At 41.1% G+C, this 13,261-nt stretch overlaps 1 protein-coding gene across 1 annotated transcript in view; it reads right to left on the bottom strand.

The window, feature by feature from the left end:
* The window catches only part of tmem132a (transmembrane protein 132A), a 29,380-nt gene extending 16,882 nt beyond the window's left edge, over window positions 1-12,498 (bottom strand). Inside the window, exons 1-9 of the mRNA XM_067578182.1 lie at window positions 12,483-12,498; window positions 11,572-11,879; window positions 11,235-11,447; window positions 10,923-11,116; window positions 9,308-9,451; window positions 8,909-9,178; window positions 8,653-8,805; window positions 6,559-6,754; window positions 6,314-6,457 (exon numbers count right to left, since the gene is read on the bottom strand). Coding sequence (XP_067434283.1) covers window positions 6,314-6,457; window positions 6,559-6,754; window positions 8,653-8,805; window positions 8,909-9,178; window positions 9,308-9,451; window positions 10,923-11,116; window positions 11,235-11,447; window positions 11,572-11,879; window positions 12,483-12,498 — 1,638 coding nt within the window. The remainder of the gene's footprint in view (window positions 1-6,313; window positions 6,458-6,558; window positions 6,755-8,652; window positions 8,806-8,908; window positions 9,179-9,307; window positions 9,452-10,922; window positions 11,117-11,234; window positions 11,448-11,571; window positions 11,880-12,482) is intronic.
* Window positions 12,499-13,261: the final 763 nt, after the last annotated feature.

Below are 13,261 nucleotides of genomic sequence, written 5' to 3'. Positions count from 1 at the left end.
CCCTCGGAGGAGATAACATTTGTTCGTCTTATTTTGAAAGGCTAATTGCAGACTTCCTGTTGTATTTAGGTCAGGGGTGTCAGTGTATGATTTGTAGGTCTTGATGAGATGAATAATTGAGTTTTGGTTTGATCTCTCTACGACATTCCTACAGGCCATTGCGGCCATTTTAGTTACATAGGTGGCGCTAGAGAGCACGTTTTGGCACTTTAGGGGTTAATATTTACATTTTATCAAATTTTTTTACCAGACCTGATGTGCGTGCCAAATGTGGTGAGTTTTTGAGCATGTTTAGGGGGTCAAATCTAGGTGTGATGTCCCTTAATAATAACGAAAGAAAGAAAGAAACAAACACACGAAAAACAATAGGGCCCTCGCCCTTAGGTAAGGCCTTTGCCTTTTGGGCTCGGTCCCTAACTAGTGGTGTAACACATCATAGTTGATCCGTGATCCGTACAGATCGCCCCCCACGGTTCGGCACGCATGTGAACTGCGGATTAATTGCAAAATTTAATGTCTCATTTAAGACAAATTAAACAAACTGCTGTAAGTACAGGTCATGGACAGACAGCATGTTGCTAACAGGGATTTTGAAGAGCGATGATCAAACCAGCATCTAACGGGTCCGAGGTGACATTTGCAGGTACGTTTACCTGCTGTTTAATGTGCTGCAGCTGAGCAGCTAATTAGGGCCTGAGTCCAAAGGGTGAAGACCCTATTGTATTTTGTGTGTTTGTTTGTTTCTTATTATTATTAGGGCCTGAGTCCAAAGGGTGAAGACCCTATTGTATTTTGTGTGTTTGTTTCTTTCTTATTATTATTAGGGCCTGAGCCCAAAGGGCAAAGACCCTATTGTATTTTGTGTGTTTGTTTCTTTCTTATTATTATTAGGGCCTGAGCCCAAAGGGCAAAGACCCTATTGTATTTCGTGTGTTTCTTTCTTTCTTATTATTAGGGCCTGAGCCCAAAGGGCGAAGACCCTATTGTATTTTGTGTGTTTGTTTCTTTCTTATTAGGGCCTGAGCCCAAAGGGCGAAGACCCTATTGTATTTTGTGTGTTTGTTTCTTTCTCATTAGGGCCTGAGCCCAAAGGGCGAAGACCCTATTGTTTTTCGTGTGTTTGTTTCTTTCTTATTATTCTTTCATTATTAATCCGCCACTTTAACTCTAAATTTGACCCCCTAAACATGCTCAAAAACTCACCAAATTTGGCACGCACATCAGGTCTGATTAAAAATTTGATAAAATGTAAATATTAACCCCTAAAGTGCCAATATGTGCTCGAGAGCGCCACCTATGTATCTAAAAAGGCCGCCACGGCCCGTAGGAATGTCGTAGAGAGATCGAACCAAAACTCAATTATTCGTCTCATCAAGACCTACAAATCATATAGTGACATCCCTGACCTAAATCCAACAGGAAGTCTGTAATCTCAATTTCAAAGTACGATTTTGTGCCAATTTTGGACCTTGAATAAATGCTATCTCCTCCTAAGGCGTTAATGGTATTGGCTTCAAACTTTAATACATGACTTATCACACTGTGCTGAACAAAAGTTATTAAAAACTTTGTAATAACTCAAATGGTTTAGATCTAGTAAGCCCTGAAAGTTGGAGTGTGACATTACACCTTACATGTAAACCAATGGGGAGGCAATCTCTGGGCATGGACTTTGTGCCAAACTGGGTCGTCTTACGTCTAAACTATAAGTCTGACCAATTTCAAACCTGTATCAATGGATTCGTGATGAAAATTTCTACAAAAAATGTGATTTTTATGTAGGATTTGGCCAAAGTCATGGGATTTATGAGGATATTTCACAAGAAGAGTACTCTGAAATCCTTCTCTCCAGCTGAGAGGGAGAGAGAGAGAATGGGAGGGGGGGATGGGTGAAGTCAGGCCTATCAGCCCAGGTCTGAAAACATCTAAATGCCTGTGACAGAAGCCCTTGGACTGCGCCACACTCCAGTTACTTAGTGTAACATCTGACAGCAGTGTTCAATCCTTACTTTTTTTCAAGGAGTACATGTGCTCCTAAATGAAAGAAATTAGGAGCATACATATAACTTTAGGAGCACACTGAAAAATGTTCAAGTAACAGTTTCTTAAAGAAAACAATTCATTACATACATATTTACAATTTATCACATACATATTTAAACTCTGTGTGTGTGTGTGTGTGTGTGTGTGTGTGTGTGTGTGTGTGTGCGTGTATGTAAATCACAATTTGCTGTTTTTAGGGGTGCTTGATTATGGCAAAAATCATAATCACAATCATTTTTGTTCAATATTGAGATCATGATTATTTAACATGATCACTTTTTGACTGTCATTTTTGCCAGTTGCCGATGTTGATATATGCACATATTTTTTCCACTTGGCTGAGGAGACTATTACACATGCAATCATATATTGTACTACTGATCAAGAAAGACTATAGCCTATATGAGGGAAGAACTTTAATGCTGAGCTACTGAACTCCAGTCTTCTTAAGTTCTTCCTTCATATATTGTCTTTCTTGATCATTGTATAATCTATGCTCGCATGCATAATAGCCTCCTCAGCCAGCTGGTAAAAATATGTGCATATATTGGCATCAGCAATCAGCCACAATGAGTTGGAAATATCAGCATATTGGATATCGGAAAAAATCTAATGTCGTGCATCCCTAGTTAAAAGTCTTTACATTCCTAAAAATAGACTTGATGAAAATTAGGAAATTAATTTGTTTTACACACAAACTCATCAAGGGTTTTCAATTTACTAATTGAAATTCAAGTGAATGGGCACAAAACTTGCATGATTTTTATGACACAGGTGTGAGCAAGGCAGCCATGTCTCACCCTGCAGAAAATTCTCATCCTCACACAATTGAGATTTGATGTTTCGCCATGACAGAGGAAGTTGCTATAACTTTATTGTAAATGCTCCAGTCTGCACCAAACTTTACATGTTTGATAAGACTCCCGGCCTGAACACGTGTACATGACAATGTTTCATCAGTGATGCAAACTGGCTGAATAGCGCCCCCTACGAAATTTCAGTAAAGCAGCCCCAACGGCGGGCAAAATAGTGGACAAAGAAAGTGATGTTTATCTCCTTCTTGCACTGTCTGAGAACAGCCCGGGTCTGAAGACATCTACATACACTGCTTGCAGCTTTAATTAGCTATGTAGCTGCTAACTGACGTTAGCAGTGTACTTTTCCGGTTAATGTTTGTTTGGTGGCTCATTCAACAAGCTGCAGGACAAGACGTGTTCATGTTCCTAAGTTATCATCAGGTTTTGATGATGTGGACACAGGCTGTTTCATTCACTACCGTGTTTAAAAGAGGAAGGTATCATGCTTCATATTGCAATTTAATTTAACAATAATTGAGCATTGAATATTTTATATATTTTATTTTATTTCAACATTGGACATCTGGAATGTTATTTTCTTAAATGTTGTTTTCATTTAAGACCATGGGCAAAAGTTCCTTGCTGTTCCTTGCTGTAAGTGTGTTACAGAATTTTTTTTTTTTTTGCTGATCCTAAAAATTATCCGATCCGTGATACGATCCGCATTGTGAGTTTTGTGATCCGTTGCACCCATACTGTTAACATGTCAGCTTTGTAGACTATATTTTGTATGTCTTGCACATAGATAAGGAGCCCTATCTTACGCCCGGCGCAGTGCGGCGCTAAGTGCAGCACAAGTCTCTTTGCTATTTCAAGACTGAAGCAGTTTCCCGTCCAGCGCCCACGTTGTTAAAATAGCAATGGCACTTGTGCCCATGGGCATGTTGGTCTAAAAGTAAGGTGTGGTCAGGCGCATTGTTGGCGCATTGCTATCTTGAGGCAGCAGAGAGCGATTGCGCTATTGACCAACAAAATCCTGGTCTTAAGTCAATGGCGCAATGTTTCACTGTTTAAGGGCGCATTATCAAGACAGTAATGTGCGCCTACACAGGTGGGTGCACAACATACACTCTGCTTGTTACACACACAGGATGCGCAGCAGCGCACAAACATGCAAAAGGTAACAAATAAAAGGATTACAATGTGAGAGATTATTATTGTGTGTATTAATATATTTTAAAAAATATATGCATTGATACATTGATAATCATAATGCTTAGTCATAATATTTATCAGAATTAACTGATTGCAGTAATGATGGATTAAATTGTTTAATTATTTGACCAAATCGTGGCAATACATGTACAACAACGGATCAGACACAGATCAACTTTCCTGCAGCGTCAATACTTGGGGAACACATGAGGAAATAAGGTGGAGGAAATAAGGAGGTGAAAACAATGATTAAACTAACAAAGGAAATGATCTGTGATCTGTGGCTGACCACAGAAGGGTCCAGGAGCAGCACTGTGCTCATTATGGATCGTGCGCTTTCACTTTGTGCACAAACAGATCCATTTTCTCCGCAGAGAAGTGCTCCTTCTTACTACTTGGCAAATGTGCGGTCATAATAGCAATCCGCCAAGGTGCAAGCGTGTTCCTGTCTCAAAGAAACCAGTGGCCTCCTGTTTAAATGACACTGACATCAGTCATGAAGTGCTTCGAGTGACTAGTCAAAATGCACATCTGCTCCTTCCTTTCTGACACCTTTGACCCTCTTCAGGTTGCATACAGACCAAACAGGGCCACAGATGATGCCATTGACTTGGCGACACACACTGTGCTTACCCACCTGAACAAAGGGCATACATATGTGAGAATGCTCTTCATTGATTACAGCTCAGCATTCAATACCATCATTCCCTCAAAACTCATCTTTAAGCTAATTGATCTTGGACTGGAGACCTCCATCTGCAGCTTGATATTCAACCTCTTGACGGGCAGGCCCTATGGTGAGAATCGGCAGTGACACCTCCTCCTCGCTGATCCTCAACATTGGCATACCACAGGGCTGTGTGCTCAGACCCCTCCTGTATTCCCTGTCCAGCTCCAATGTCATCATCAAGTTTGATGACGACATGACTATCTTGGGTCTCATCATGGACAACGATGACGATGACTACAGAGAGGAGGCGAAGACACTAACCAGCAGTTAGTGTCTCTCTCTCAATGTCAGTAAACCTAAAGAGATGATTGTATACTACAGGAGATGGCAGGGGGGTGGACACCTCCACATTGACATTGGTGATGCTGAGGTCGAAAGGGTCAGCAGCTTCAAGTTCCTCGTTGTGCACATCATCGAGGACCTCTCCTGGTCACTACACACGGACGCCATGGTCAAGAAAGCTCGCCAGCAGCTCTATTTCCTTAGGAGACTGAGGAAGTTTGGCATGAATGCCAGCATCCTTACGAGCTTCTACAGGTGCACCATTGAGAGCTTGCTGACAGGCTTCATCCTGGTCCGGTATGGGAACTGCTCAGATCACTACAGACCTAACCTAACCTGAGAAGTCGTCCTTGGCAACTGTTTGGAAAAAGGCAGGCACTTTCAAAAAATACTTGGCAGGTGATTGGATGAACCATCATTATCAAATAAACCACCTGCACCAAGTTAGCAACTAGCTGGTGAACATAATGGAGCATTTATCAGCTAAAGAGACAAATATTTTTCATAGGTGTTGGTGGGGACCAAACTAGAGCTAAAAGGAGAGTGAATAGGTCATTAGAGGGACACAGACATGACTCAAATGAAATAAATGCCAATGTTATCTGGCTCAATATGAATGCTAACTTTTCTTTGTGACTGCTGGATTTGTAAATAGTCAACTGTTTGCTAACATGTTCACCTTAAAAACTTTAGGTGATAAGATAATGTCAGACTTGTGTTTATAGCTTACTGCACTGCTTCCAAGTGGTCAAAAAATCAATGAATGCAGCTTTAAACAACTGTCAAATTTATCCTTGATACCAAGTCAGGTAACTACACATTCAACATTCCCTCTGTTCGCAGGAGAGGTCGCAGTATAATATTAGCATTAGCATATCATAGCATTAGTTCATTTTTAAATAAATGACCATTACTAACTATGAGTACATTGTTAACTATCTAGTTTGACATTGAATTTTTGCTCCATATTTCACATTTCAGTCTTTGTGCTATGCTAGGCTAAAATCAGCAAACTCCATCAGCCGAGGAAGACTGTGAGATGTTGAGAGTTGAATGTTTACTAGTGGAAAAAGCTAGTAATAGGACCTTGAGTTAACTCTTTTTTTTTTTTGTAAAAACTAGGCTAAAATTGTCCTGATGATTCTTTATCATGTTCCTCAGATTCTTCTGAATCTGAGTGACGTGATAAACAAGTATACCTATATTTTTTGAAATGTCAGACTGATCTTTTTGGTAAAATGTGTACCTTGACAATGTTCGTGTTGGTTGAGTGACACATGACTGCAGAGGTGACATCTGACACCTTCCCATCATGGCTTATGGACAGCACAATGACAGGAAGTGACACAGGCTGGTTGGTTAGTATTGCTGTGTTGATGATTGTGTTGCTCTGGGGACAAAGAATCAGAAAACACATAATCAAAATGATGTTTAAACAAATTAGATTAGATGAATGCTAGTCTCTGGGTTGGGACTGAATGAATGAAGTACCTCTGTGACGGGAGTGATGCCAAAAATGTGTCGATCAGTGAATGAGAAGATGCTCACTGCTGCTCCATGTGACAATGTAGGGTTACTACGTCCAGAGTACTCCACCCACCAATTAGCTGACACCGTCATAGCAACACCAAAACTTCGCCTGAGGCCGTCGACTGACAGACACACCACCTGCTGGAGGACAGCGGGACTGCAGGGGGACAGACAGATTTTACTCAAACTACAGCCATCAAAATGGTTTCAAAGTTAGTTAACATGATTGAACATGGGCTCACCGCTGCTAGAAATGTTGTTTTTAAAATGTTTTGAAAGTAAATCTGATCAGTGTATTTTACGGTCTCATATTCCCTACAAATGAACCATTTTGATTTTGATCCAAATCTTTGTGTGAGTGAGCAAAACTACCTAATTTGCTGGCAAACTATTCTCCAATTTAAGGGTTTAAGGGAATTCACATTAAAAGGATGTCATTCACCTTCAGTCATTTTGAAGCATAAATTATTTATTTTCAAAACATGAAGGAATCATTTCAGTTAGTTTGAGTTAAATGATTCCTTATATAACGCAAACTGGCATTTTCCTCCTAAATGAGAGGCCTGAAAACAAACACGAGACTCTGGTAAACATACTCAATAATCGTGTCATGCACTCTTGCGCACCAGTGGAAGTGATCAATCTCAGTCCTCAATGTCAGTGATATAGGCTAGTTCAGGCTTATCAGAGCATTTCCATGACCACAGTAATATCCACAGTAGTAAACAAACATGGTGTCTGTGGAGGAATGTATACTGCTGTGTTTGCCTCTTCAAAGACAAAAAAAAGAAAACACAGAAGATGTGATGTGCAACCTTTCACTCACGGAGGACGGACAGAGGATTCCTGTTTGAATGAAGAGGAGACGAAGTTCAGTTAGAGCTTTGTCCAACTGGTCAGCATGATTATTTTTAGCGGAAGTGAACCCAAACAAAATAGTTCAGCCCTCTCTTGTTTCATGCTATAGCAGCCCCAGTTGCAAAGCTGAGACTGTGCTTGCGTTGTGTTAAGAATTCTCACATCCATACCCACAGAACGCAAGAACATGTGAAATCGATCTTGCATAGCTCGAAGCGTGTTTTCATGTACTTGCATGGAGCGTGTATGGGGACTGAAGTTATGCTGAAGAAAAGCCGATACACATTTATTTGTAACTCATAGCTCTAAATCTAGTGTAGCCACCAGGGTTCAAATTCAAAGCATTTCAACTATGAGCGCAGCAGTGAAGTGTAAAATCAGAGCAGTGTGCAATTCCCAAGATAGTGCTGCGCAAAGTTTGCCGTCATTGCTCTCCCAATAGTATAAAAATGGCTCAAACCAGTGAAAAGCAATTCTTTTGGTGACCCTGCATATACAGTCTAAAGGTATCAGTATGCTTCAAACTAACTAAGTCTTACAAAGTGTGGTCTAACCACGTCTAAAGACAAAAGTATTTCTACTTCTTCTAGATGGCCACACTTCAAAGCTGGGTGAAAAGGTGAGATGTGTTGAATCATACAATTGAGGATAACAATGCACACTTTCAGCCAGTCTGTTCTAGAAGACATTCATGATGTTGCACTCAGTTGTACACTCAAAAAGTGGCAGACGTAGTTGGGTGAAGAATAAAAAAAGAGAGCTAAAGAGAGAAGCATATGATCCCCCCTCCTTACACCTGGCCAATCACTGTGTGATTGTTGGTTACAAAAACTGCTGGATGCAGCCTCCCATAATTTCGCTGTGTTGGGAGGGTGTTTCAGTTGTGGTTAGACAATCCAACAAGCACTTTGTTGGAAGCATAGTGAGAACTTAAAGATGACCCTAAATGCTGCATTCAACACAAAGTGCTTAAATGTTATTAACTTCAGCATTTGAGAGTGGTTTTTGTTTAAATGAACACGTTTGGGTGTCTGAGGAGATGGCTGCACTGTATTTCTATCTTTTGGTTTTACTGTCAGTATGGATGGAGGTGTTGTTCTCAGTTATGAAAAGATTCGCTAAAGGAACTGTCAACATTTTTGTCTGCAAAGTTTCATGGACACTATGAATTGAGATGGAATTAAACTCTTGACCTACTTGTGTGTGTGTTTTATTGTGCTGTGTTTGTGGCAGAGGATGGACACCACATCATGTTTTGAGCCTTGGCTTCTTTCCAGGGTCACTGCCCACAGCTCAGAGGTCAGAGTTCGCTGGGCCACCATCGACACCAGTCCCTTTTTCACTTTCAGCCTGTGGATCAATTGATGGCAGTTGTGACAGCACACATTATTAGTAACAAAAAACACATACAAAACAGAAGTCATTGGGCTTATATACGGCATTTCGCATTTACCTTATGACAACAAACTCAGCACTGAAGTTAGCTCTCAGATTCACAGACACCCTGATTGGCTGTCCTATCAAGACTGGCCCCCTGTGATAACGAATCAAGACATGTGGATCCAAGCTAAACTCTTCCTCCTCCTGCTCATTCAAACAGGCTTCTTCTTCTTTGGTCCTGCTCTGCTCCTTTTCCTTCTCTTCCTCCTCCACATCCCTCAGTGTCACTGCTTTGATATGGAAAAGCTGCCTCTGAGACTGAGCCACTCTGTCCTCCATACATCTGGATGGATGATCAATGGGAAGAGGGACACTGACAGATGTTGGCAAATGACAAACACACTGAAATAAATTTGAGAGCAGCAAAGAGAGAATTAAAAGCTCAAGGAGTCTCATATTTTCCTCAACATACCCAGATTGTGTAAGCTTTATGTTGGCCACTGTGTCGAAGGAAGAGTAGTAAAGCTGTATTTGGTTTCTCATGGGGCCACGTTGGTATGGTCTGAGGGCCTGTGGAACATCCCCTTGGGTGCTCCCATCAACATCTGGATGGTATCTGAATGAAGGGATAAATTAATCTGACACACAGGCAACTGATAAATGAGTCAGCATTGCCTAAAATTTATAGGAGGAGAAGAAGGTTCTATGGTTCTATGCTTGAAACAGATTGGTACATGTACAATTTCCCTGTCAAAACTGGATCTATTTCTTTTGGCTGAAGACAGTTTGCTTCATGCAAGAACATTTTCGTATTCTAATCTCAAACCTTCTTTACCGTTGTCCATGAGTGTTTGAAGTTGGATTTGGAAAACTCTTAACCAGTGTCAGATATGTTTCATGAAGGCCACCTATTCATGAGGAGGTGCACATTGAGATTTGATTATTAGCATAATCCATGCCTTACAAGTTTCATTCACAAAAATGTTACCCAGCTTCACACTGTGGAGCCTCAAGTCCTGTTGTCAGAAATCAGCAAAAGCATAACAAATCAGTGTCAATACAGTGTCAGTAGTCGTATTAAAGAACCAGAAAAACAAGACAAAATGACTACAGCTGTCATTGCCATGTCATTGTTGTGATAGAGATAAAGAAGGAATGGTTTGACCAGGAGAAGTTAGACATTGAAAAACATCTTGCCTAAAGCAAAGCAGTCAATGACAAAAGTGGGAAGTGGACAGCCACCCATATTAACACCCTGTGGAAGCTGTTTGAGTGTAAGAATTTTCCTAGCAACTAACTATCTACTGGAATGAAAATTGACATGTCAGAATACTCATGCCAATAAAATAAAGAAAAGCCTGCTAAAGGGGAAAAAAATCAATGATAAATGACTGAACACTCACTTGACATCCTCTTCTCACTGCAACATACACTATATCCAATGCACCCTTTTAATCATGGTGGAGTACTAAGCCGTCAGTGCTCTGGCCACTCATTTGTTGCCTGGCCTGCTGCCACATCACTGACCTGAAAGATGTGCTGACACTTGCTGCTAATGCTGCTACTGCTGCTGTTCATAGCATAAGCATTTTAATAAGCCCCACCTCCATCCCAACATCCACCTGTAAGCTCTGAGAGTTTGCCAGTTAAAACTGTAAACACACGTTTTTCAGCCCTCTGTCCAGACTAAAACTGCGTTTTTCTCCCCACAAAAAAGAGCTTTTCCAAAACAACTTCTGAGTGTATAAATCTTAAAATGCAAGCTTGGTGTTTGAGTGTGCATGTGGAGATCTGAGCTTTTTTCAAAATGATGTCAGTGCTGCCCAGTGAGAGACGGGGGCTGTGTGGTAGTAGAGTTTGTGTCACTGATTTTGTTACCACAGCACAGCATCTTGAGAATGACTGCTGCTTAAAATGTAGTATTTATGAGCTGCAATTAAATTACCATTTCATACTTGTCAGTTGTCTGACAACTGAGGAATAGAAGAATATGTAAATAAGAACAACTATTGTCACTCCCCACTCCCTGCTGTGCTGACCTTGTGGGAAGTTCATGTTAAACTAACTAAATGTCTTTTAAACCTCACCTCAGTGAAGGAGAAGATGCACGCCGACGGTCGACAAAGTTGACGTGATGATGTCCGTCCCGCTCCCGCTTCTGCACCCGCCGATGGGGTTGAATGTTACTGAGCCACAAATCTTGATTTGACTGGTTAGAGTGTTGATCTTTGAACCAGTCACTGGGCAGCGTCAGAGCTACCACGCAAAGTCCTAGAGGAGGCTAGGAAACAGCAAGGTGATGGAGATAAAAGGAAGGAAAGGAAAATGGTCAAAGGGATGAGCAAGAAAGACAGAAAGAACAAGAGAAACACTAGGTTGAGAGAGAAACTGGGCCTCACCTGTGTAGTACAGGAGGCCTTGTGCACCTCTGTCTCCTTGAATGCATGCAGGGTAATGCAGGTCCCTTTGGTGCTAGCGTCACCACGCTTGTGGAACAGAGCCCTCACCCTGAACCTCTCCTGCCCTCCCTCATCCCTCTCTCTCTCCACATATTCTGAGAGGAGGGAGGCAGACAGAGGAGGAGAGAGAGGGAGGACAGGCTCTGATATGAGCTATGGAAAGAGACAGAGAGGTGTTTAGCTAGTTAGCTTTAGCAGTTGTAGTGGAATTTGCATGCAGTGCCATCCTCATTCAAGTCACCTACAAATCTCATCTGTCCTCTCCTTTTCCTCTTACCTGTGTGACCGAGTAAGAGCCAAATGAGGCCTGAAGGCCCGGTCTTGAGGCCCGGCCAGGTGGGGGCAACATGAACAGGCTCTGGGAGAAGGAGAAAGGGCTAAAGTTGGAAAAGAGAGGGCCCAGCTCTGCCTGGGACAGAGGGAGGAACTGCCAGGATGGAGGGACGACTGACATGTGGACCGGCAAAGACAGAGGGAGAGGAGGCTGGAGGAAAGATGGAGGGACTGAAGGAAACAAAGAGGAAGATGAGGGAGGAGGAGTAAACAAAAAGATTAGAAACTGAGATGTGTTCAGAAAACAGAAATCTACCTCAAAAAATAGGTACAAATATCCTACTTTTTGAAGGTGATTTTAATATTTAAGGAAAACAGTGAAAAGGGAAAATTATGTGACAATTCATGTTTGCCGAATGGCTGAAAGGGCAGAAGAATCAAAACAACAAGGAGCCAATAGCACTAAAGATGGAATGAACATGAAAGATTTCTGAAAACAGAAATATGAGCTATTGAACCCTTCTTTGATTTTCTAATGTAACACAGACAAAAAATCTAATTGCCATTGTAAAGACTTACCTACTATGAAAATCCAAAAGAGCAACAGCATCCTAACTCTTCCTTTGCCCCACCACACACCAGACCAGCTGACATCTCCCATCACTGCAGACCTAATGCAACACAGTTTTATGTGACCACTGCTGTGAATCAAGGCAATATTAAAAAGTTCTGCATTTGTAATATTCACCCAGAAGCAACACCGAGCACCAGAAATAGGGTCATGTCCAACTATGACCATATTTCCCTAAAATTAGCCATCTCATTTCAGTCGCCTACCAGACCTTAATCATACTTTTGTCTTCATGGCTTTCATCTTTTAGTGTAACTTCAAGTTATTATTTTACCCAACCTTACCAATACTGTCTGCCATGTGTGGATATTGAAAAATTTCATCATTGAGTATATTGCATCAAGCTTCAGTATGAATATTCCAATGTGTTAAAAAAGCCATAACAAGTATAGCATCTCTTTTTCTTCCAAAATCAGGTTCTGCTCATGCAAAACAGTTGTATAGCCTACTGCACACATGAATTTAATTTGTCAGTGTGTTGAATGTGAGTCACCAATAATCCTTATGAGGCAACACAACATGCACATACAGAAACCACTATACACTGTTTCTCCTAATTCTCCTAACCACTTTGCTTAGCTAAATAACTGATTTCCAGCAATTAGCTAGAAACAGTGTTAGCTGAAATGGTGTTCATGTTATAGATCCAGTAATATTCTTAAGGTGTTTAGAAATACTATTAGAAAGTTACTGTAAGACAGTAAACTGTCTGCCTATACTATAGCTCTGATTTTTATCCTGAAACACTGACCAACTAGCCAACAGATTGCCAACAGAGAAGGAGTGTTACAAAACAAGCTGCCTTAATGTTAAAATCAAGCGTCCAGTTAGTTTTGCTAACTTGCTCAAGATGCATTAGCTAAGTAAAAATCTATTGTTATCAATACTATAATGGATGGATGACTGCATAGCCTACTATGGTTAGCTAGCTATGGATGGATATACAGTTAACATGCCCTGGATGCAGGGGCCTGACAAAAGGAAGTCATTTTATTGTGTGGTACAAGCAACAGTACCTACCTGATGTTCATTTCCACTGGTATGTTCAAAATAGTTTCAAACA

The sequence above is a fragment of the Thunnus thynnus genome, chromosome 3 (genome assembly GCF_963924715.1).
Source record: "Thunnus thynnus chromosome 3, fThuThy2.1, whole genome shotgun sequence".
NCBI lineage: Eukaryota > Metazoa > Chordata > Actinopteri > Scombriformes > Scombridae > Thunnus > Thunnus thynnus.
The sequence above is the reverse complement of the archived record's forward strand: the minus strand, read 5'-3'. Positions and strand labels throughout refer to the sequence as shown.